Genomic DNA, 24,683 nt, shown 5'->3' with positions numbered 1-24,683 from the left:
CTCCCCAACACCCTCCTGCCTGCTCCGTGCCTTCATCCAAGCAGGGACTTAAATAGCCCAGAGCATCCCACTGCCTGTTACGAGCGCCTGGAGTTAACAGCACGGTGATGTTTCCAGGACAAGCAGTACCTTCTTGCAGTAGCCAGGGAAATTCAGTCCAAATGTGATGAATTAAGTTGATGCCATCCTTGTCCTCAGACAGGACCAGAGCCCGGACGGGTGCAGGCAAATCAAACACTTCATTGTGCGGCTTTTTCCTTCTTCAGAGTTTTTGCAGCATGCTGGAAGCAAGGGCTGGATCGCAGTTCCCGCTGGGCAGCGAGTTTCAGGACATCCCAGGCTGTGTCCCTTCGGAGCCAGCAGCACTTACCAGTCTGGGCAACCGGCTGCTGGGCAGGACGGGTCCCCCAGCTAAAAGGGCCTGGGAGAGCGATGGCAGGTTGGGTCTGTGGGATGTGCAGAGCGGAGCAGGGCTCCCACGTTTCTCTCTAGAAACTTAGAAGAATTCATCATCCTTTCCATGAAGCATCCAGACACGCTGGCAGGGTGATACAGCGCAGCACATGGGGACGGGCTGCTGTGTAGCCAGAAAGCCCCGCCTGATGGGGAAAGGCCACACAGGCAGCATTTCCAGGCAGGACAATGAAGGAAAAGCAGGAATTTGGATACCCTAAAACCATCTAACGGGGTCAGCAATGAGAGATAGCTCTGGGATCTGGAGAGGGTAAGACTCAGAGCCTCCCAGAAAGCAGGCTTGGGGTTTGCATTGATGTCCCAGCCAAGATGCAGCCCTTTTTTGATGCTGCATGAGGGTCCGTGGGCTTCTCCTAGCCCCCTTTACCAAATCCAAGCCTCCGGGAGGGAGTTGGATCCCAGGTGGAAAATGATCCCCCGCTGAGCGGAGCCCACGCAGCCGCAGGAGGGCAGCAGCTCCGCGCAGGGACAGTGGGGCTGAGCCGGGGAGCAAAGAGGCTTCACAACTTCTTTTAAAGCCAAGAAAAGTCCCCAGCTCCTGAGGCAGTGTCCCTACCTCCATCTCGTCCTCACAAACACCATCACCTCTTGGTGAGAGCCGCACAGCTCTGGGGCAGGTGCCGTTCTCCCCATCTTTCCCGATGTGGGGCTGTGGTTCTCGTACAGCACCTTGCACGTCGCCCACGAGCTTGTTTTCTGCTGCTTGGTGCGTCTGTGTGTTGGATCATCTTGACCCAGGGTTGTGTCATTACTGTCCCCAACACCTGTCAGCTGGTGGGATGACAGCATCCCACGGTGCCAGGGAAACAGCCCTTCTCTCTTTTTTGCCCCCCAGCCTGTATTTTGGGTGCCTCAGTTTCCCCATCTCTGAGGAGGACCTCGGTATTGCAGGGAAACAAGAGGTTTATGAAACCCCTTTCAGGAGGCGCCCACAAACAGGTCAAGGGACCTTCAGGAGCTCCCCACAAGTGGGGACGGTTCCCCTGTGGACCCGGCTCTTGTACTTGCTCAGTAAAGGAGCAATTTCTGAGGACCCAGAGGGGAAAAAACAAAACAAGTAAGAAGACAATCCAGTCCCAATGATCCGACCAAAAGCCAAACTTCCCTCCCCTTGCGATGTCCAGGTTTATACCCAAACTGCAGGTTTCACTGGGTCCAGTTCTTGGCTGGGTCCCATTCAGCTCCCAGCGCTGTCTCAGCAGAGATGTTCCCATCTGCACCCATGCTCTGGGGAGGGGAGCTGAGGACCCACACTTTCATATCAGTACCTCTTTGCTCTGTTTCTCCTTAAATCCTTGAACTCAGTGGCAGCTCAGGCTGGGTTTAAAACCCCATCTGCCTTTCATGCAAGAGTTAATAGGAGGAAGGAGTGAGCAAGGTTTTGCAATGAATTAAACCCCCGTGAAAGAGCCTATGGGAAAGAGCCTGTTACCAGCCCCAGGGCTGTAGGTCACCAGCGCTGTGTACTTGCTGCCAGCGTTTATTAGGTCCTTGTCTGAGCTGAGCGAGTAAAAAAAGCCAAGAGGAGCTGCAGGCAGAGCGGGCGGGGGCACTGCCTCACTCAAAACTGAGTGATGAGCCAGCGCAGTTTCCTCCGGCCGGCCGCGCTCGTCATGTGTGTCATACACCCAGACTCATGATTCATCTCTCGGACTACTCAAAACCTCCAGCTGGCCCAGAGCTGCTCTCCATCGCTCACGGCGGGGCTGGTCCACGAAGTCCCCCACGTCCGGGGCTCGGAGGAGAAGATGGAAAAACTCTACATGACTCTGGGGGTCCTCATGCTCTGCGCTGCTGGCAGCTGGGGTAGGTTTATAGCCCGTAGCATTGTTGCTTGCTGAAAGCCAGGTCATTTAGTGATTACCTTGCCTGTTATTTCACAAAATCCCAGGACTTTCTGCATTCCCAGGGTCCGTGATTTCCCAGGAAAATCACTCGGAGGGGGAGCTGGCAGCCTGAAACTGCAGCACGGCTCCCAAACCCAAAGCACCGCTCGAGCCGTTGGGTTTTGGCCGGGACGGGGCTGGGAGCATTTCTCCAAGATGTTACAGGGTCAAGACACGGTTTGGTGCGTTATTTGCACGCTGGGTGTGGCAAGTTCATATTCTCTTCTCTACCTACGTTGTGTTTGGCTCCGGGTACCGGTTTGTAATGGAACGACTGGGGTGTGACTTGTGCTCCGTCCTTCATCAACAGAAAATAGGCTGGGAGAGTTTGCAGGGCAGTAGCCACTGTGTCCGTGTCATTTTAAGGGCAGGGGGTGTATTTATGTCAGCGTTGCTGTCTTGTGTTATTTTTTTCTCATGCTGTTCCAGTGCTTTTCGTTAAAAACTCTGGTTTCTGACATCAGGTGACTTCAGGACAAATATAGTTTTTATTTAAAAAAAGATTTTCCAGTATCTGTAGTGTGGAGAAGCAGGCTAGAAGAGTGCTGCCTCCTCCCCAGGTGTGGGGCTTAAAGTAAATCCTGCAACTGCAAACTGGTGTGGGGTTTTCAGGTCCTGATTTATAAATCAGTCCCATTGTTTTCAAGGCCAGACTCGAAGGGGGTTGGGGCAACGTTGTTCTGTCTAAAGAATTCCAGACTTCGGTGAATTCCCAGGAACAGCCTGAGGCTCCAATCTGCTGCCAGAGCGAGCTGTCATCAGTACAGGACATAGGATAACCCCTGGAAGAGCCTGAGTTTATAAAGCGGCAGTTTGGGGCTGTGCAAGTGATTTCTCTGGTGCCTGTCATCAGCTGAGCTCAGCTTGGGGCATCCCATCTCCGGGAAGATGTTGGCAGACAGGGAGAGGTTCAGAGAAAAGAGCCCCAGGATGGTGTGGGCAGACCAGCCAGAAAAGCCCAAATCCTTACCCCTGAGCCAAGCAGAAAGGCCAGAGAGGATGTAAGTATGGTTTGTGTGTTCATCGAGTTTTCTGAAATCTCTTTCTCAAGTTTTCTGCGTGCACATTCTTGCTCAAGTTGGCAGAGGGGGAAAAAACAAAGTGTATGGGTGGCTCCTCCAGTATGCAGAGGGGTTACTTAGAGTGCAGATTGGGGACTGAGTAATTTTCTCCAGCCAGGGAAGGGTAATGCTCAGCCACAGGCGTCTGGGGTAATTTAAGTGCATCATTTCACCTCACTTGGGGCCACAATGCCGCCCAGCCCCAGGCGGGTGGGTCCCATGCTGCCCAGTTTACCTCCCGTTTCCCTGTATTTCGTGTGCTAGGGTTATTGAATTTTTTTTTAAAAGCCTGAGTTTTTAGGATCAGATCATTATATGAGACCAGCTGCTTTCATGGTAAAAAAAATGCAGCTTTTGTACTGGGGTTTATTAGTTTTTACGGCTGGAAAAACAAGCCCCAGAAAATGAGGGGGGGGAAAGTAAAGAAAAAACACAGAATTTATTAGTTTAGGCTGTGCTGGGATCTTGTTAACGTGCTCACAGCCAGGCAGTGCCCTGAGTCTGGGAAGTGGTGCTGGGCACTCTCAGGGCCAAAACCTGAGGGGACTTAAGCTGCCCATCCTCCACCTGTGCTTTTGCCCTGCATCACCCCGGGGTCCCGCTGCCCACCTCCCTCGCGACACCACAGCCCTGCCCCGGGCCAGGCAAGCAAGTGCTGGAAATGCCAGAACAGAGAGATTTCCCCGCAGTGAGGGAGGGGGTGAAGCTGCCTGCTCGAGGCAGGACCAGCCACATGTTTGGATGGTGATAACTGCCCTGTGTTAATTACCACTGGCGCCCGGGGGATTTCGGCCCCTTCCCAGGGGGAAGGGATGGCCATGCTCCACCCGACCCCCAGTGTAGCGCAGCCAAGAATGGCTCTGGATGGTGCTGGAGGTTGGGGAAGGGTCCTCTACCCCCAGGCATGTGTCTTGGTTATGGAGAGATGGAGACCAAGGGGACCACAGGGCTGCGTGAGTCTGGGGCAGGTGCCGACCTGTAGGGACCCCCCAGGCAAAGCCAGAGGTAAGGGCAGACCCCAGGGCGGCCTTGGACATGGCAGCATCCCTCTTGTGGACCCCCATGCTGCAGCCCTGTTAACCCCATGTGCTTCTCCCCAGCCATGCGGCCGCTGCTCTGCCCAGGCAGGACAGCCCAGCTTGTGGCCCTCGTTCCAAAATCAACCAGAAAATTGGATTTACATCTCCAGCATGGAGGGGGGACATCAGATCGAGGACCCATGAGCTGTGGGGTCGTAGTAGGAGGGCAGGAAAGGAAACCACCGGGGTCCAGAGGCTGTGCACAGGCAGGAGGTAATTTGTACCAGATGCTGGAGAGCAGATGAGCTCTCCAGCCCAAAGGGACAGTCCTGGGGCTCATTAGCCCCAGAGCTCAGGTTTCGCGGCACGAAGAGGCAAAAAGGAGGCAGCCAAGGGTTTGGCTGGCAGATATGAGCTTGGAAATCCTCCACATCATGTTTCAGTGCAGCCAGATCTTGCTGACAGCAGGGTTAGTACTGCACAAGGGAAACTGAGGCAGACAGCGGCTGAGTGACTTGGCTGAAGTCACAGTGCGTCTCACATCCCGGATGCTGGTGTGAGCCCTGGGTCCTGTCCCTTTTCTGGGAGCATGGCTGGAGCACCCATGGGTGCCAGGGACCCTTGTCAGCGCCGCACTTTGCCAGCAAGCTGGGTGCTGGGGCAGAGCCAGGTGACCAAACCCTCCTACGGCAAGTTAAACCCACTGCAGAGGGAACAAACCTCAGCAAACCTGGCATTAAACTGGGCCAGGAGCATTGCTGGTGGTACCAGGTGCTATAACCCTGCCCCTAGCCACGGCGGCCGTGAGTCAGCAGCTGGACACGGCTGCTGCTGGGAGGGACGTGAGAGTGGAAAGCAATGAAAATCCTGGAACAGGGCTGGTGGCTACCTGGCACCTCTCCCCCCATCCCTGACCAGTGGCACACGGTGCTGGTCCAGGTATCCAAGCATCAGGGCTCCCCAGCGACCTGCAGCTTTGGGGGCTGTTCCCATGCTCGGGCATGTGGCCCCAGGGTTGGCAGCTCTAAGAGTTTAATCCTAAGCATCTGGAGCTGCCAGGGCCTTCCCCGTCCCCAAGGGCTGGCAGGGTAATGCCTCCCCTGCTGTCCCTGGAGGGCTGAGCTGCTGCCAGCCATGCGGAACTGGCTCCCAGCTGCACGGCACGGTGCAAATCCAAGGCACGCGCCCCGGTGCTGGGCTGCAGCCACCGGCACTTGGCAAGGCAGGAGGGATTTCACACGGACGCAGCGGGAGCAGGCGTGGGAAGCAGGAGCTGGTGCTGTTGGTGCCGCTGCTGCTGTCTGAGCCCTTTGCCTTCCCACTGCCAAGCCCTGGCCATCCAGACCTGTCCACCCAAGGATGCGCTGCTGCTGCTAACACGTCGCTCAGTGTCCTGGTGCAGAAAGCACCAGAGATCAACCTGTTGCTCTTTTGGACAATGCTAAATTTCAAATCTTTCCCATCCTCGCATGCTACAGCCGGGTATTTTGGTGTAGAAAGAGAGATATGGGAGCAGATCCACCCCAAAGGTGGTGCTGAGCCAGCAGCTGGGCATTTAATTTAGTCCCCCTGCATGAGACAAGCAAGGAGCGTGGGTGGCAGAGGTCTGATGGGGCCACTGGCCCCAGGGGCATGTCCCCAAGCACGTCCCTTCAGGGCAGCCACAGCGTGTCCAGCTCAGCCTGTGACACCAGCCTTGTACAGACACACACACCTGTGACACGCTGCACACACAGCTGCCATGCACACACGCACGCGCAGACACGCATGCACGCTCACACTCCCAGGCTGCATACTGGTGGGCATGAGCACGTGATGCCATCGCTGTGGTTCTGCCCAGACCAGAAACCTGACGACATTGTCCCACTGTTTCCTTTCTGCTTTGTGTTGCATATCCTGCGCCGCAGAAAACACTGCGCTTTCTGCTTGCAGCTGCCCAGGAGAGCCCTGGGCGGGGACGGGGGGACACGGGACAAAGGGGAGTCCCCAGCACCCGCTGCTCCACGCCAGCATCCCCCAGGGTCCCCAGGCTGCAGCGTTCCCCCAGCCAAGCAGGCACATGGCTGCGGTCTGCTCTACCCAGGGAATCCTAAACCTCTGCCAAGACGCTTGTGCCCCAGGAGGGAGGAAGAGCTGAGGGTGACACCACTGCGGCCGTGCCCCCCGCCGCTCGCTGCAGCAGGAACCGCAGAGCGGCACAGCCCTGGCTCTGCCGGAGGAGCTCCTTCTGCTCGGGCCAACGCTGGTGCTGCCCCAGGGCCCCTGTGGGCATTTTGGGGCCCTTTAATCCCCACCACGGAGCCGCTGGCCTTCACGACTGGTGCCAACACGTGTCTTCCAAAGTCCCCTTGGCCGCTGCCCCGGACAGAGCCCAGCCTTTGCCCAGCGCATCGGCACAAAATGCCACCAGCGCGTCTCCGGACTCATGCCCTCTCCCTCCCCTCCCTTCCCTGGGTTTGAACCCGAGCCGAGATCACCCACTGAGTTTACCATCTGCACCAGGTGGCACTGACCCCCCCGGGTCAGGGGCGGTGGGAAGCCGTGGCGGTACCCCACCCGCTTGGGGGGCTGCGGGTACACGCTGCACCCCTGGGAACGGCCCCCTCCCTGCTGCCCCAGGCTGTTTGCTGGGAGGCACAAGGGGAGACGCCTGCGCCCTCCCTGCCAGCGGTGGGGGCTTCACTCCAACACACGCACCATTGCAGGGATGGAGGGACCAGTAAGGAGCTGGCAGATAGGAACTGGTGCTCAGTCCTGAGCAGGATGAAGCCCAGCTGGTAGCAGGCTGGGGAGGTGTTTATAAAAGGGGCCAAGAGGCAGCACCTGGGGCTGGGAAAGGGGTCAGAGTAGAGGGGCTGTGTCTGCTCCTGAAGGTGTCGGCTGAGCAGTGGGACTTCAGGGCATGTGAGCCCCGGGTTCTGCAGGCTGTAACCGCTCTCTGTTTTGCTGTTTCAGGGGGTAACATCTGCACCACCCGCGGGGTGAACTCCTGCAAGCAGTGCCTGGCCGTGAGCCCCCTCTGCGCCTGGTGCTCTGCAGAGGTAAGAGCTGGGGGGCGGCTGAGAAAGGGCTGAAGCGGGTCCCCGAGCCGGACTGGGGGTGTGTAGGAAGGGATGAGCCTCTGGGTTGTGTGATGGGCGCTGATCCCTGCGTTACAGCCACAACCTCGGTCTCCATCTGTTCCCGCTGTGTCTAAAACATTCCTCGGTGGCATGTGGCTCAGACCACAGCTCGAGACGTGCATACATCACAGGGCTCGTGCTGCCTGCTCCTGCCTTGCTCTGAAAATCTGCCCCTCACCTGGGAGGTGGTGGGAGCCACGTCAAGGTGGCTGGGAAATGCTGATGTTTCAACTGGGAATTCACTTTGTCTTTCAAAAAATGTACATTTGAAAACTTACTTTATTTTTGGTTTCCTTTTTGAAAACCCATCATGAAGCTCTGGCTAAAGGAGCTTAAATGTTAGAAGGACCGGAAAGGGAAGGAAGCCTAGAGGGAGGAAGAAAAATACTGATTAGAAGTTAGGGTTTGGGTTCAAAACCCTTTTTTTTTTTTTTTTTTTTTTCATTGTAAAGAGAGGGAACGGAAGACAAGGTGTCTAGTCTTAGTTACTGAGCTAAAGAGGATGTGAGAACTGAGTTGTGGTTCTGAAATCACCCTGTCTGGGTAGGTGGGAGCCTGGGGACATCTGCCACGCTCCCCTCCAAAAATGCAGCCCTGGGGGTTAGTCCGTCAGGGAGGTAAAAGGAGGGAGTTTCCCAGCAGTGGGAGAGCAGCCCCAGGGCAGCGACTGGGGAGGTGAGGCTGGGATGGGGAGAGGTGATGAAACCTCCTCCTGGGCTTTGCGGCCAGAGCCCGTTCCCCCTCTGGCAAGGCTTTCCTTGTTTTCTGCTTCTCCATCCCTGAAGCTCTGCTTCCTCCAGCTGTGCCCGTGGTGCCCACTTGGACTAGGGAAAGAATGGGGGAAAGCGATCCAAGCTGGAAAATGCTGCTGGATCATGCCCCCGTGGCCTGATGCTTTGGGGTCAGCGTGTATCTGGGGGGGGTGCCTCCGCTTGCTGTGCCCAGCGGATAGCCGGGATCTCGGTGTGGATAAAGATGCTTGTGTGCCCCATCTTATCTCCGGCGGGGAGTGGCTGAAGGGTGATAAGGACCCTGCTCCCCTCTCCGGAGGGGAATGGCTGGCTGGGCTGGGCTCGTCCTTCCCAGCCTCTGCTCCTGGGCTGGGCTGGTGTCTTGACACTGCAGTGGGGGCTGTGATGAGCTTTTTTTTTTTCCTTCAGATCAGCAAAGGTTTCCAAAAAAGGAAATATTTCCAGTGCTGCTCAGAGCTGTGCTCATGGGCAGACGTGACAAGCAGCGAGGGAGCCGTCCCGCTGCCAGCAAGCGGCCCCCAGAGAGCCAGGCTGTGCAAGCTCTGCTCAGCAACTCTGCCTCCAACATCTGGACCACATTGTCTTAATTTAGCAAATGAGGGCTTTTTCTGTGGGCTTGTTTAATTTCCCTGGAGTGGGGGAGGTCTCTGATACTGTGCCCCCCCCCCCCCTTTTTTTTTAAAGGGACAGTGCCTTTATTTGTGCTTCTGCTCCCACTGCAGCCCTTGCTGAGCAGCGCGGCCTTCCCGAGGACCGGGGGTTATCAGCCACTCCTGCTCCGTCCTGGGTTTGGATGGACGGATTTCGTTGTGGCTTCTTGCGATCACTGACCCCACCGAGTGCTGATGCAGAGGAGAATTGCATTTTACTTATTTCTCAGAAACTTTGACCACTCTTACCCACAAATAGATGTGCCCATCCACTCGCTTTTCCTTTTGGAAAAAGTCAGCTGAACCTTAACACTGAGACGTGGCTCTAAAATCCCTTTGGAGACTATCATGACGTCTTCTAGGGTCTCACCCAACTGAAATGTCACCCGCTGTGGTTCCCTTGGAGGAAAGGTGGAGGCAAGGCTGGACCAGGCTTTGATTTTAGAGAAGCTGCTGGAAGGTTTTAGCTTCATCTGCAGAGACGTCTCTCTTTGGGTGCTCCCAGGAGCTCTCCTGCAGAGAAGCTGATGCTGCGTGTGGTTGAAAACAGAGAAGCCGTGGGGATGCATGAGTTCCCGCAGCCTCCCTGCCCAGCAGCAAGGGAGCTGGGGGATGGAGCTGGCTCTGCCAGCCCCCTGCCTGACCCTGCCCTCGCTCACGGGGTCTGGAGGCAGCCACCAGGGGATAAAATCATCAGCTTTCCCATCCTGGAGCTGGGGAGTATCCCTGCAAAGGGCTGTGGGGTGGCTTTTGACAGCGGGGTGGGGATATCCACCCCCCCGCAGCATCTCTGCGGTGGGGAGCTGGTGCTGGCGGGGCTGTGCTGGCAGGGAAGTGGGGTTTGTTGCATGTGTGGCAGTGGACGAAGTCCCTGCGCTCAGAGTTTGTCACCAGCAAGCCTGGGCTGCCTCTGGGTTGTCCTACCTGGGGCTGTGTCCCAGTTGCTGAGTCAGCACGGCTGCGGAGACTGGGGTAAAATACAGGCTGGGGGCTGCGAGGGCCTCGTGGCCAAATGCCCCTTTGATGCCACAATAACTTTTTCCTTTGTCTTTTGCAGTAGTTTTGTGGCTGGGGCTGCTCCTGTGACTCCCGAGTCAATTGTAATATTTAGGGCTCCAGGGAAAGGAGAAGGATGCAGCCCTGGGGTTAAATAGCTTCCCCATGGGAATCCCACAGCAGGAATGATGATGCTGATCCCAGAAGGTGCTGCGTGCCCTTTTGGGTCCTGGAAGTTCCCCAGGATCTCCAGGTATTGCCCAAGAGCCCAGCACCACAGTTAAAAACGTGTCTGCCCAGCCCTCTTTTTCACCCGCATGTTTTCCCAGTGATTTCCCTGCCTGGGACAGGAATGTAGGTGATGATTGATGGGATCTGGAGTAAATCAGGCACCTCTTCCCGCAGCAGGGAGCCCCGCGGGGTGGGCGCATGCAATGGAGCTAATTTGGAGGGATGACTTGTCCTCTTCGCCCACGGCATGCTGTCCAGGCGGAGAGGGTGGGAGCAGGGGGCCGCGGGGGAGAACACGCCTGCTGATGTATTTTCTGGCTATCACTTGGCCACCACTTCCAGAGGGCTGTAGGCCAACCAGGGCCTCTGACACTGTTTGCATTTTTCTACTTGTTTCTGTCAAACACACGCATTTGCTCCGGGGTTCAGCCAGCCGGGAGCTGGGGGGAGATGATGGCCTGGCTGGGGAGCCGCTCCGGTGCTGGGGGGCTGCGGCATCGGGATCCAGCTTCCCAGGAGCCCGGAGGGAGCTGAACCAGCCCCAGCAGGACCTGTGCCACCCCCCTTTGCTGCAGGGAAAGGCTGTGCTGGTCATCTGCTGCGGGGCTGTGAATGTAGAAAGTTTTAGGCTGTGGGAGGGAAATGGAGAAACCTTTTGGAGGGGAGGGTGGCTGCTGCCTGGCCGGGAATGTACAGCAGCAGATCCTGGCAGTGTTGGGCTGGGAAAGAAATTCTTCCCATATTTGTCTTCATGAGAAACCAAAAGGACGGGAGCCCTTCTGACGTGCCGTGATAAGGGCGAGAAGCCGGGAGCTTTCTAGGAAAGGAAGGACGGGGCCGGAGCCCCACCGTGACTCCACGCTTTGGGCTTCCTGCCCCTGATGGGCACTTGACGGCTGCTCCTGCAGCCCCGTTGCCTTTTTGCTCCTTTTTTGGTTCTCCTCTCCCCCAGCCAGCTCACCCGGCAGGAAGCTGGAGAGCTGCAGATAAGCCTGACCCGTTCTCGGGCAGGAACTGAGCGCCATTCCCTGCGATGGGCTCACCCGCAGCGGGCTTTTCCCTGCTCGCAGCAGGACTTCTAAGGGAACGTGATGAGAAAATGGAGGGAAAAGGTGCCTTGCCTTTTGCCAAAGTTTAGAAAACAACAAAAAAAAGTCCCGGGCTCTGCCCCTCACCCCCAGCCTGCCATCTTCACATCCCGCCTCACCCAATTCAACCATCCCACATAGAGGCGCTTTCCTTTTAGCTTTGCCAAAACCCAAAGCTGAGGTTCCAGCTGCCGGGAGTCAGGATGGGGTTTGGCAGGAATATGTTATCCATCGCTCCTTGGCGGAGGTGCTGAGCTCTGCCGCAGAGCACAACAGACCAGAACCTTCTCTGAACCCCAGCAGGACTTGTTGGTCCTGGATCCCCTCTGCCTGCAACCTCCTTTGAGGAGAGACCATGGGCCCCCAAAAGCCTCTTATCCTGCTCTTGTGTTAGGTGTGATAAAGCTGGGGGTCTCTCCTTAACCCTGGGGGGACCTGGGTCCTGACCGTGTCCCTCTCCTGCAGGTCATGTTGCAGTCGTCCCCTCGCTGTGACTTGCGTGCCAACCTCCTGCGAAACGGCTGCGGGCAGGGCTACATCGAGTTCCCCACCAGCAGCGTAACCATCCTGGAGGACCGACCCCTCAGCAACAAGGGCTCGGGGGGCTCCACCACCACCCAGATGAGCCCCCAGAAAATACAGCTGAACCTGCGGCCGGGTAAGACCCCCCAGCTGCTGTGGGAGCGGGAGATGTAGTGGGAAATAACCCAAAGGCTCAAGCAACGGATGAGCCATCGCTATGGCCATGGCTATAGCTGTCTTGTGTCCATCAAGGGCAAGGCCAAGCTGGGGGCTGCACCGACCCTCCAGGCGCATCCCTGGTGGGCAGCTGGGCTGGCTGCAAGCTGTTCTCTGCTGTTCAGTCTCTTGGATCAATCCTGTGTATCCTGAGGGGCAGGGCAGGATGCAACTTCAACAAGAAGCTTCTTTTATAAAGCCCTTTAGATGTCAGCTACTGCTGCTGCGCTCTGAACGCCTCGGTGGAGGTCAGCTCGTCTCTTATAAGCCGTGGAGCAGCTGGCAGGGTTGGAATACCAACAGGTCGCTGTAATTTCCCAGGCTCATTTCAGCCAGGCAAACTGGAGCCAACTGACTGTTATGGTTGTTTGCCAGCGCTGAGGAGTTTCAAACCGTGCCAGGCAGGAGGCAAAACTAACAAACGCCACTTGCCCAAGGTTACAAAACTGGTTTGGGGAACACGGAGTGAGTGATACCATCGCCCTGCTCTGCCCTGCGAGTAGCCCACCCCCAGCCTTCCACTCACCGATGGCTCCTCCAGGCTCAGCAGGAACAATTTTGGTTCCTTGTGCTCAGTCAAGCCCTGGGGCCAGGTACTGGTGGCCGATAGCACGTGGCATGCTGTGTTCGTCCCTGGGCCTGGCCAAGAGTCCTGTCCCACCTGACTGACGGCAGTCTGAAGTGTCCCAATGCAATGGGGACATCCGATGCCATGGGGACGTGTGGCTGCTCAGTGGCCCTTGCTCTGTTCAGGTCTAAAGCTGTGGCAGGAGGCAGGAGGTGTGCTGCTCTGGAGAGGAACAGAGGCAGGGTGCAATGCCCTGAGTCTCTGTTCCTTGGATGCAGAAGAAGACACCCCACCCACCCCCAGCCTGATACCATCTCTGCCCAGCCAAGGCTTAGCATAAGTCATCTGCCTTGACTCATGAATCAAGACCAAACGCTGGAGGATATAAGCAGGACAAGTCACAGCCCACGTTCCACAAACTTGGAGTCCTTGTGGTTTTAGCTCAACAAGGAGGAAAGCTGCTGTGTGAGCACAAAGCTGGGACCCCTGCCTGTGTGGTGGTGCTCCTGGAAGGGGACGGAGGCTCTCGACTTTCTCCATCCTGAAAGTCAGAAGGCGACACACCAGTTTAGAAGGGAATATGAAAACATTAACAATTTAAGCCCAATTAAAGCTTTTTTCCTCAACATTTGAGGTGTTCTGAGAAAGCTGCAGCTGTGCCCCAGTTTACATTTCAAAGAAGCTGTTTCAAAGAGCAGCAAGAAAGAACCTTTGTGTTTTTTAAAAGGCAGAATGAAAACATCAACCCAAAGCATTTTTAGCTTTTTTGGGTTTTTTAAGTGCAAAAGTCATCAAAACTGGCCTGTTCCCCAGAAGGTTTTGTCTAAGGAGGTTTTTGTTTCATTGGAAAATGTTTCACTAACAATTTCCCAGAAGAAGCTGGGAGGAGCCAAGAGGAAAGGGAAGGAACAGGGATGGGGGAGGCCCTGGGAGGTGCCTGGAGTCCCTTGGGAGCTCGGAGAAGTCTGAAGCAGCCAGGCAGCCCCTGGCAATCCCTGCAGACCAGCTGCCCACCTGCCGGGTGTTTCACCCTCTCTATCCAACCGTGTTGGTCACACTGTTCGTGCAGGGCACCCTGGGGGTCAGCTCGGAGAGGGAGGATCTGCTCACAGCCTGGCCACCACAGGTCTGGAGAACAGGACCCAAACGCCACATTCACATCTCCAAGGGGTGCATGGCACACCTCCCACCAGCACCCTGCCCTGAGGGCTTTACCCCTGGGTCTATTTAACTGTGGTGTTCTCCTTCCAGCAGCTTTAAGCCACCTCCTTGGCTCCTGCTGACCCCACAGGCTTTCTCCCTAGCCCTGTGGTGAGCCCCCGTGGCTCCTCCCGGGAGCGGATCTCTCACCCCGCTGCCTTGTCACATTACAGATGACTCCCAGACCTTTCGTGTCCAAGTGCGTCAAGTGGAAGACTACCCCGTGGACATCTACTACCTGATGGACCTGTCCAACTCCATGAAGGACGATCTGAGGAACATCCAGAATCTGGGCACAAACCTGGCCAGCGAGATGCGCAAGCTTACCAGCAACCTCCGCATCGGCTTTGGGGCCTTTGTGGACAAGCCTATTTCCCCCTACATGTATATCTCTCCTCCACAAGCCATCACAAACCCTTGCTATGAGTAAGTTCCAGGCTGAGGAAGTCCTCTAAGGGCCAGAAGTTAATGGGACATCACTGGAACGTGGCTGGAGATCCATACCAATGGATTTCAGCAGGGAGCTGGGCGCCTTCTTTTGGGCAGAATTAAACCTGGTTGTGATGCACGTTCTGCTGGCACAGGGAGCAACAGCAGGTCTAAACTAAAAGTATCGTTGTCACTGAAAAGCTTTTAAGGGAACAATTGGGTTGACACCATTTTTTCAGGAGAGATGTAGAGGGTCAAAAAAAGGGACTCCTAAAAACCCCAGCAGGACAGAGGCTGGGAGCTGACCTGGGCCCAGCATCTCTAGAACATGTGGCTGGTTTTTAAAAGGTCCTTCACCAGCCTCTGGCTGTGTCCTCAGGCTCCTGGGGTGGTTGGGTGCCTCCAACGCATCCTGGATGGGACCACGGGATGCGAGATGGGTGCAGGGCAGGGATGGGAGCTGGAAGAGCCCTGTGAGCATCACACCCTGACTGCTTTTCTCCTGCAGGATTGGGGAAACCTGCCTGCCCATGTTTGGCTACAAACACGTCCTGTCGCTCACGGACGAGGTGACCCGTTTCAATGAGGAGGTGCAGAAGCAGAGTGTCTCACGGAACCGTGACGCACCCGAGGGCGGCTTCGATGCCATCATCCAGGCCACCGTGTGCGACGTAAGGGGCAAGAAGATCTGACTGGGGCCAGGAGAGGGTCATCAGGCTGGGCCTGATGGGTTGGCAGAGACCACCCAACCCCACCAGGACCATAATAAGCCCTGTGGAGCTGCTCTGGGGCTCAGATCTGGAGAGCGTGAACATCTCAACTAGGACATTTCCAGACCAATAGCCAAGGCAAGGGAAGAGCAGGGCCCATAGGTGGTCCTGGGGGGAGAAAGGAGCAGGTGATCCCACGTCAGCCCTGCAGTAACCAGCCCAGAAGGGACATCATCTCCTGTGCCTGCACCTTGGTTTTGCTGGAAATGGGAGGGGTCGCGTCCCCCAGTCATTAGCCACCTTGATTAACACTCTAGCAAATTAAAACCTGTCTTTCACCTGTACCAGCAGCCCATGCCCACCTGCCAGGCTCCACAGCCCACCCCACCACCCCAGCACTTCCCTGGGAGGGCGACTGCCCTCGCTTCCCTCTGCAGTGTCAGGCTGGTCCCTGCGGCCAAGCCGTGACCCGAGGTGGCAGCAAAGATGGTCGTGGGGCGCTGGCACGTAGGGCTGCCCTCGGTGCGTGCTGCCGCACAACTGGGAGCTGCCTTTCGCTGCAGGAGAAAATCGGCTGGAGGAACGATGCTTCCCACCTACTGGTCTTCACCACGGATGCCAAGACCCACATCGCGCTGGATGGCAGGCTGGCCGGCATCGTGCAGCCCAATGATGCCCAGTGCCACATCAACAAGGATAATTTCTACTCTGCCTCCACCACACTGGTAAATGCTGACCCCTGTGTGGGGTTGTGGAGCCCAGAGCTCCTGTTGAGGATCCCCGTGGGATGGGAAAGGTGGTCCAGCTGCGGCTGGAGAGCGTGATGGGGACCAGGGTGGTTGGGGGTGCATGTTCCTAGGGTATAGCTTCTCCTCTTCCCCAGGACTATCCCTCTCTGGGTCTGATGACTGAGAAACTCTCACAGAAGAACATCAACTTGATCTTTGCTGTGACAGACACAGTTGTTGGCCTCTACCAGGTAAGAGCTGCTATGCAAAGCCACCTTCTTGGCGGGCTGGTGGGTCCTGAGGAGCACCCTTTGCGGCTGGCCTTGGGTGGTCTCCTGCCCTATCAAAGCTCCCTGGGAAGTTCCCGTGTGCCCGGACAGGGTTTGGCCCAGCAGTGGCACATTCACCCATCACGAGCAGCCCACGCTTATGATATTTCTCCAGAACTACAGCGAGCTGATCCCAGGCACAACCGTGGGCACCTTGTCCAGAGACTCCAGCAATGTCCTGCAGCTCATAGTGGACTCCTATGGGGTGAGTGTGCAGTGTGATGGCCCCGCAGCCACTTTCTCCCTCCCAAAATAACCACTGCTTCACACTGCAAACAGCCCAGACAGATCTGGCAGCTCCCCCAACCCCGAGCATCCTCCCTGCACCAGCTGTGAGCATCTGCCTCCACCCCCGCGTGCGGGGACCCTGGGGAAGGGCGATCACTGTGCTCGCTGCCCCTTCTATCCTCGAAGGCATTTCTCTGTGGGGGATGACGTAGCTGAGTCCTGAGAAAGACTCGGGGCACTTGGCTGCTTTCCCCTCTGCGTGGGAACATCGCTGGGGTGCTCGGGGGGACCCCTCCCAGGACCGAGCCCTGCCCAGCCTGTGCTGTCATCTTCATTGTTCCTCTCTCCTCCCCTAGAAAATCCGCTCCAAGGTGGAGCTGGAGGTGCGTGACCTCCCCGAAGAGCTGTCCCTGGCCTTCAACGCAACCTGCCTCAACGACGAGGTCATCCCTGGGCTCAAGTCCTGCGTGGGGCTCAAGATCGGGGACACGGTGAGGATCCAGCTCGTGGGATTGGTTTTTCTCCCCCTCCACGTAGCAGTGCTGCCAGCTCATCTGACACTTTCCTCCAGCACCCACTGGGTGACACGAGCCCTGTAACCTCTGCAGTGCAGAGAGGGGCCCAGCTGGGTGGGTGCAAGGGGGAAAATGCTTTTTTGAGCCTGCTGGATGCAGACTCTGTGGTCCTCTAGCTCAGTCTCACCGCTGGCCACAGTGCATGGGATTTAGCTGTGGCAGGCAGGTGCCTGGTCCAGACCATGCCGGGACAGCTTCGAAAAGCCCCAAGAGGGCTATTTGCCTTTGTAGCCAAATGGTGGGTCCCATTTCTGGGCTCCTAAAGCTTGGGGACGGAGTGGGGCAGGTACCCCAATACCATGCTGGTGGTACTGACACCCCGATGCACCCTCTTGCCTTCCAGGTGAGCTTCAGTATCGAGGCCAAAGTGCGGGGCTGCCCACGGGAGCGGCAGAAATCCTTCACCATCAAACCCGTGGGCTTCAAGGACAGCCTGACGGTGATGGTGAACTTCAGCTGCAACTGCTACTGCGAGGGCCAAGCCGAAGCCAACAGCTCGTCCTGCAGCCGAGGCAACGGCACGCTGGAGTGCGGCGTGTGCCGCTGCAACCCCGGGCGCCTGGGCTCGCACTGCGAGTGCTCGGAGGAGGAGTACAACCCCTCGCAGCAGGACAACTGCAGCCCCCGGCCAGGCCAGCCCCTCTGCAGCCAGCGCGGCGAGTGCATCTGCGGGCAGTGCGTGTGCCACAGCAGCGATTTCGGGAAGGTGACGGGCAAGTACTGCGAATGCGACGACTTCTCCTGCGTCCGCTTCAAGGGCCAAATGTGCTCAGGTGAGTGCTGGGATCCGGGCGCTTGCGCTGCCCGAGCTCACGGAGGAGGACGACACCGACACCGGCTCCTCTGGGGCTTGTCCCATGCGTTGTCCCCACCTCCAGCTCCCTCGCTGGAGCAGCCCTGGGTCTGGAGCGATGCCAGGGGAATGACTCCCTTTTTGGCAGCTGGTGTCACCTCCCGTGCCCGATAGCTGTTGGGGGGGTGATGGGCCAGAGGGTTAAAAAGCAGACCTCTGTCCCTACTTGGGCTCGGGAGTCCCTGAGTGGGCTGGGGGGCACCCAAGGAAGCAGCCCCGGGGTGCACAGGGCAGGGACCCTGCTCACATTGCAGCCCCCCGCACGTCAGAGGCACTGCTCTGCAGGAGGAAACCCCAGGATGGAGGGAGAAGGCTGGGGAGAGGCAACTTTTCTCCTCCACCCAGTTCTTGAAGGCTCCCTGTTGGAAAAAGCATTGGGGAAGTAAATCCTCCCCCATCGCTGGCTTGAAGCCTGTCCGCTCCTGAATATTCATCTCTTCCACCTGCTGCCAGGCGCCCTGGCTGCTGCTGCTCTCAGCACCGGGGAGAGGAGCGGGTCCCTGAGTATTTCTCCCATGCCAGGGGCTGGGGAAGGAGCCCCTCTCTGCAAAACACCCGTCCCAAAGCATTTTCTTGCGTCCTGATGTGCCAGGGTCTCTTCCCCATCAGGAAATCCCCACCCAGGGTTTCTCCCACCAGTAAGCACCGAAGGCCTGAGTGAACCCCAGGGCTCTGCCCCATCTCCTGGCTTTTTTAGAGGATGTGGGAGAGGATGTGGGAGGGGTGGCAGCGCCTGAGACTGAGACATGAAGCGGTGGCATGTCCCGTCCAGGAGCAGAGCATCCCAAGTGTGATTCAAGGGGGGAATGACAGAGGGGTACCCCCTCCCTTTCCTATCCCCAGCCTCCCTCCGTGAGCCCAGGTGAGGCAGCTGCTAACACAGTGCCAGAAAAGCCACCCCTTTCCTGCTGCAAGCCCCCAGATCCTCAAGAAAACATCAGTACCCAAAGCTGATCCCACTCTGCTGGAGCCCAGGGCTGGGGATATGAAACCTGCTGGCCAGATGACCAGGTTCCTGCTTCCCAACATCTCCAAATCGAGTTTTTTGGGACCCCACCTGCCCCTCAGCCCAGTTCCTGGCTCAGGGCTGCTCTGCGCCGCTGGGATTGATCCCTTGTCTTAACAGCCTGCTGAGAACGGCGCCGGGAACTGGGGTTTTTCCCAGCTCCGAACAGTCCGTGTCCTCGATGCCCCTGGGGAGCCGGGACCTCCCCCTGCTCCCGCTGCCTGTTTGCACAAGGCCTGGGCAGGAGGGATGAAGGGCGATGATGAAGCACTGCCTCCAGCCTGGGCGAGCTGTTAATTAACCTGACCTGTCTGACCCCGTTGGCATCCATCCCGTCCCACTGAGCCACTTCTCCCCAGCCTCCCCGTCTGTTTCCATGCCCCGTCACCCGGTGCGGCACCGTTTTCCTGTGACTCAGCCCTAGTTCCTCGTTAACGGGGTTACACATTAATTTCTCACGCTGGTGCCTCCAAGGCCGTGGTGGGTTGGTGCCCAGCTGATGCCTCGCCAGGAGCAGCATTCCCGATGCACCCCGGTGCGGTCGGGGATGGGGATGGGTTGGCACGTGCCAGCTCCGTGGTGTTGCCTCCGTTTACCGTGTCTTGTCTTTGAGCAGGAATCAGCCCAAATAGCTCCAGGCTTTGGCAGGATTTGAGCACGTCTGTCTGTCTGTCTGTCTGATTAAACCAGTCTCGGCGAGTGTGCAGAGCTTGTCGGGCTTTTCCCAGCAATCAGCTTCCCCTGCCTGGTCTGGGACTGGGAAACGAGTGGGATTTGGGGGGTTTGACCAGATGTTCTGACTCAATCTAAAGTTAAAAGCCGAAGTTTGCTCAGAGATGCATCTGATGGAGCATCTCCAGCTGTTGCAGCCAACCTGCCAGAGCTGGGGCAGCTCAGCCTGAAATCTGACAGTTTTTTTCTTGTTTGGGTGAAATACGAGGAGTGCTGGGGACACAGTGAAGGTTGAGGTTTGATGTGAGTTTTGTGCGCGCCACCCCAGGGCGGTGGAAAGGGGCTGTCCTGGGCGGCCGGTCCGCTTTGCCGTGCTGACGGAGGTGGAGCTGCCACTCTGGGTGCACAGGTATCCCAGATGGGTGACTGCTAACGGGATCTGTGGGGACACACGAGGGTTCTGATGCCTTCTGCGTTGTCCCCAGGCCACGGGCAGTGCAGCTGCGGTGACTGTCTGTGTGACTCAGACTGGACCGGTGACTACTGCAACTGCACCACCCGCACCGACACGTGCATGTCCAGCAACGGGCTGGTGTGCAGTGGCCACGGCTCCTGCGTCTGCGGCAAGTGCGACTGCACCCAGCCTGGATCCTATGGCGACACCTGCGAGAAGTGTCCCACGTGCCCGGACGCCTGCACCATCAAAAAGTGAGAGCGAGCAGAGAGCTGGGACAGGTCATACCCCATGGGGCAGCCGGCAGAGAGCTGGGATGGGTCATACACCACCAGGGAGCCGGCAGCAGGAGCTCTCACCAGCTGCAGCCCAGCTTGGTTGGGATTGCAGCGATTTACGCAGCCTCAGACCGAAAGGTATGATGCTTCCCTGGGGAGAGCACGGGGGAGCTCACGGTACCTCCCTCCTCTTCCTCAGGGATTGCGTGGAGTGCAAGAAGTTTGAGCGGGGAACGCTGGCGCAGCAGCAGTCCTGCAGCCGCATGTGCCGCGACGAGATCGAGACGGTGCAGCAGCTGGGTAAGAGAGGAGACCCAACGCCCTGCCCGAAAGCGTGGAAATCCAGGGGGCTGCGTATGCCCTCAGCTTTCCCTCCGCATGTGCATCCCCCTGGCACGGGGGGCTCTGAGCCTCTCGCTCTGGCAGGTGACAGGGGCAAGGATGCCGTGAACTGCACCTACAAGGACGAGGACGACTGCGTGGTGCGGTTCCAGTACTACGAGGACGCCAGCGGCAAGTCCATCCTCTACGTTATCGAGGAGCCTGGTAAGACCCAGCTGCTGTGGTCGGGCTGGGGGATGCAGAGCGTGCCGTGCTGCCTTTCTGCGCTGAATGGGAGGGTTCTGAGTGCCCTTCATAGCTCCCACCCCAGCCAGGCTCACGGGGTGCTGCGGTGGGGGGCTGAGAGGGGTTACAGAGCCGCTTTGTTCCCTGCTCCGTGCCACCGGGGCTGTGATTTCCTGCCTCTGTCTCACATTTCCCCACCACCTTGCTCACTTATTTCACCCCCACAGTGAGGCCAAGGACGGGGGCTCAACCTTCCCACCACCCTGATCCCATTTTTGACTCCATGGGTGTGATTTTTCTCGAGAAGCAGGGAAGAGCTGGCTCCTGCTAGCCACACCGCGGCTGCATCCCAGGGCTGGGATACAGCAGCCCCCTGCCACGCAGAGCAGCCCCCGGGGTCTCCGGCGACCTCCAGGTCTGATTTCCAGCTGAGCCAGGGGCTGTGTGGCTACAGATCCTTGGAAAGCAGAGCCAGGAGGGCAGCTGCCAGCTCTCCTTACAACTGCCTGCCCTCGGCAGGGCTGCAGCTCACCCTCCGCAGCCCCTGTGCCGGCAGAGGGGAGGCAGGCAGGGGCCGGGGCAGCTGCTGGGGTTTGCACCAGATCTCGCCACCCCGGTTTGGCAGCGCGGTGTTGACACACATCCAGGAAGCGGGGGCGATGCGGGGTGTCAGCCAGGCTGGTGGCTTGGGGATGACTTGGTCACTGATGTCATCCTCTGCCATGGGTGAGAGCGGTGATGCCCCAGCTTGGCACCCCAGCAACCCCTTGGGCTGCTCCAGGCGTGGGTGCAGACCTCACCCTACAGACAGGAGTCCTGCACGTGCACCCCACGGATGGGACCCTCCGTTACAGAGCCTGCTGTGTTCAGGGCTGGAGGCTCCTGCTCCTTGACAGGGCAGGATGAAGCCCTCCTGAGACCAGAGGAGCTCCATGTACCCACGGCCAGGCAGCCCCAGAGCTGCTTTTAATTGTCCAAGGGGTGCTGAGCCCTCCCAACCCTGCCCTCCTCCCTCCTCCAGACTGCCCAAAGGGGCCAGACGTCCTGGTGGTCCTGCTCTCCGTGATGGGTGCCATCCTGCTCATCGGCCTCACCGCCCTGCTCATCTGGAAGCTCCTCATCACCATCCACGACCGCCGGGAATTCGCCCGTTTCGAGGAGGAGAAGGCCAGGGCCAAGTGGGACACGGTGAGGGGCAGCGGGTTGGGTGTGCTGGGCAGGAGCCCCTGAATCCCGTGGGCTGAGTGGATCCAGATCCCGGTGCTCCCAGCAGGAGAGCCCAGCTGCTGTCTGTGGTCCCAGGGCGTAGTCCTCAGGGACCTGCTTGCCCCATCCCTCCCTGGAGCATGGCACAGTGTCACAGGCAGGACACGGGGTGACACTGCCAGCCTGGACACCCCTTCCCCAAGCCCGCTGCGGTCCCAGGGGCTGTGCATAGGTGACAGCAGATGTTCCAGATGATTTTCTCACCTCCAGCACATCCCAAACGTTTGTCACCAGCGTGACCCTCTTACTCACTGCCCACAGCAGCCTTTCCATCCCGTGGGCGAGGCGGAAGGTCCCTCCTGCCACGGGGTGCTGGAAGGGCTGAGGCACCCCGAGCACAAGGGAAGGGGCTGGGGCAGCACCGGTGCCTGCGCCCCCCCTCCCCCCTCTCCAGAGGGAAGGGAAAGAGCCACTCCATCCCACCCCACCGGGAGGCCTCTCGCCTCCTGAGCTCCTGCTGCCTCGCCTCTCCTCCGCAGCAGCTTTTCCTTGCTCTCCCCCATGAAACCTAATGGAGAGCCATTAAACTGCACGGCCAGAGCCTCGAGTGGAGACGTGGATCCACCACTCGATGCTGAAATGGTGCCTCGGTTTCCCCAGCTGTAAGGGAGAACGAATGCTGATGCCAAGCGCAAAGTGATGATGTTCTTGTTCCTTCTTCTTCCAGGGCCACAACCCTCTATACAAGGAGGCTACGTCTACCTTCACCAACATCACGTACCGCGGGAACATGTAAGGATGCCACATCCAGCGCTGGCTGTGGGATCAGCCAAGGATCCACAGGACCTTCTGGAGTCCAGTTTACAGAAGAGCTTGCGTGCGTCTGCATGTGTGAGTGTGTCTGCGTGTAATTTAACAATCCCTCGACCGCCTCCGAAGCCCTGTTGTCCGTCACCCCACTGTAACTGCAGGGACGTGCTTTCTGCAGCAAACCTCTCCTTACCTCAGCGGGTCGCCCCGCAGGAGCTGGCGGCCCCTCCATACACTGAACACGGAGAAATGGGACTTTCTCTGCCTGGCGAGTCTGTGAAGGGTTAGGTGCTCATTGGGCCAAGTGGATTTCAGGAGCGGCTGCTCGAACCGTGCGTGGCCCGTGTCCCCTCGTGCCCTGGACAGCTGTGGTCCCCCAGGAGCCATCTCCCCGGGGACAGGGCAGCTACGCTGGCTGCCAGCAGGCAGGAGCCATCGCATGGCTTGGTGGGTTGAGGACACCGCTCAAGTGACACGGCAGCCTCTTGCTTCTTACAGCCAAATGCTTCTGGTGCTGCTGCGGCCCGGGACGGTGAAAAGCAGTGCCCCAGCATCACGGCGCCCTTCCTTGTTCCCTCCACCTGCACTCTGCACCACCGGCCAACTCTATGTAGCGTCAGCTGTGCTGGTCCCAGCTGCAGCCTGGCTCAGCCCCTGGGATGGTGCTGAGCACCCCGTGTCCCGCTCTGCTGTCCCCACACCACAGAGCACGTGGATGTGCAGGCAGCAGCCTCGGGAGGGCCATGATGCCTGTGATCCCTTGAGCCTGGCCACCTCTCTCCCTTTTCTGTGCTTTTTGGGCTGCGTAACTGCACCACGCTTGGTTTTCTGTGTGGCTCAGGGTTCCAGAAGAGCAGGCAGGGTTCGAGCCCTGTCCTGCTGCCTGGGGCTGTGCATCACCCATGGTTTGTCCTGGGGGGAGAAACAAAGAAATGTCCCGGTAGCAGAATGTGGCTGTGACGGTGCTGCTTGCCTGATCCCTGCCCAGGCCAGATCGTGGTGGCTTTATTCCCCTCAATCCCACCAAAAAGCAACAGAGACCTTGTGCCCGGCACGGGGCTGGCCCCAGCAGCGTGTTGGCTGAGCTGGCGGTGGCCGTGTGTCCCCATTCCCTGGCTGGCCTGTCCCCAGCAGTAGGGGCAGGGGCTGGCTGCAGGCAGCAGCGGCTGGTGCTGGGGGGGAGCTGGGGCTGAGCCCCAGCGCGGGGGCGTTGGGTGGGCAGCACCAGCACAGCAGCGGTTCACACCACGAAAATAAAAATAAAATGAAAAAACCTCAAACTAGTAACGGTGTCAGTGTCCACACGAGCAATCTGTGCCCAGGCTTCGCACCCCGGGGGCAGCCCCTGGCTCCCCAGCAGGGCTCGGGGGGCTGCTCTGGGCCGGGGGGAGCTGAGGGACAGCGGAGCCAGCGCAAGCAGGGCTGGGGCCACCCCAGGGCTGTCTCTGCTCTGTTACTTGTGCCCTGTTGGGGGTGGATTACACACCTAGGGGCACAGGGCGAGCCAGAGCCCACCGCAGACTGCTACTTGGGCAGCCACCTTGCTTCACTGCAAGTGGGGTGAACCCCAGCAGCCCCCCGCCCTGCCCCACGGGGCCCTGCAGCCCTCTGGGCTGTGGGAGAAGCCCCCAGGAGAGGGGACCTGGGCTGGGGCCACCGCAGGACTGTCCCAGGGACAGCTGGGGCTTGGGCTCAGGGTGAAGGTGCTAAACCTGGGAGCAGGGTCCTGCCTGTGCCCACAGCACCCAGCCCGCGCACCCACTTGGCACCATGTCGCACAGGGCTGCAGGGACACCCTTCGAAGCAGCACCTTGGGACCACAGAAGGTGCCAGAAAAACAACTGTCCCGTACCCCCCTGCACCCCCTGGGCCACAGGGTGCTGCAGCTGAGCGCTGTGTTCAGGCACCTGGAGCAGCAGTCAGTGCTCCCAGCTGCACCAGGCAGGAGCTTGAGGCGGGGGTTCCCAGAACCCGAGTGGGCTCTGGGCTTGGTTTGAATCGGGCTCAGCTGGGTTTGGCCTCGGGGGGAGCATTTCAGCATCAGGGTGGGCTG

At 58.5% G+C, this 24,683-nt stretch overlaps 1 protein-coding gene across 2 annotated transcripts; it reads left to right on the top strand.

Annotated features, from left to right (window-relative positions):
• Window positions 1-1,950: 1,950 nt before the first annotated feature.
• Window positions 1,951-22,712, top strand: ITGB3 (integrin subunit beta 3). 2 transcript variants are annotated; one of them, XM_037411313.1, is made up of 15 exons: window positions 1,951-2,280; window positions 7,396-7,481; window positions 11,745-11,937; window positions 13,959-14,211; window positions 14,723-14,885; window positions 15,488-15,649; window positions 15,808-15,903; window positions 16,097-16,186; window positions 16,566-16,700; window positions 17,128-17,557; window positions 19,801-20,023; window positions 20,247-20,347; window positions 20,474-20,593; window positions 21,636-21,802; window positions 22,548-22,712. In XM_037411313.1, exons 1-15 carry the CDS (start codon window positions 2,223-2,225, stop codon window positions 22,614-22,616), a joined length of 2,346 nt encoding a protein of 781 aa, XP_037267210.1. In that variant the 5' UTR covers window positions 1,951-2,222; the 3' UTR covers window positions 22,617-22,712. The 2 variants fall into 2 exon arrangements, with proteins under 2 accessions (XP_037267210.1, XP_037267211.1); XM_037411314.1 differs by lacking the exon at window positions 1,951-2,280 and adding an exon at window positions 3,256-3,361.
• Window positions 22,713-24,683: the final 1,971 nt, after the last annotated feature.

This window comes from Falco rusticolus, chromosome 18, assembly GCF_015220075.1.
Source record: "Falco rusticolus isolate bFalRus1 chromosome 18, bFalRus1.pri, whole genome shotgun sequence".
Lineage (NCBI taxonomy): Eukaryota > Metazoa > Chordata > Aves > Falconiformes > Falconidae > Falco > Falco rusticolus.
Note: the sequence above shows the minus strand (reverse complement) of the source record. Positions and strands in the feature narration are given on the sequence as shown.

Bases quoted from the DNA above. Each gene is read 5' to 3' on its own strand.
- ITGB3 (XM_037411313.1), top strand. From the start codon at position 2,223: ATGGAAAAACTCTACATGACTCTGGGGGTCCTCATGCTCTGCGCTGCT. The intron at 7,482-11,744 runs GTAAGAGCTGGG...CCTCTCCTGCAG, and splicing joins GCGCCTGGTGCTCTGCAGAG to GTCATGTTGCAGTCGTCCCC. The intron at 11,938-13,958 runs GTAAGACCCCCC...GTCACATTACAG, and splicing joins ACAGCTGAACCTGCGGCCGG to ATGACTCCCAGACCTTTCGT.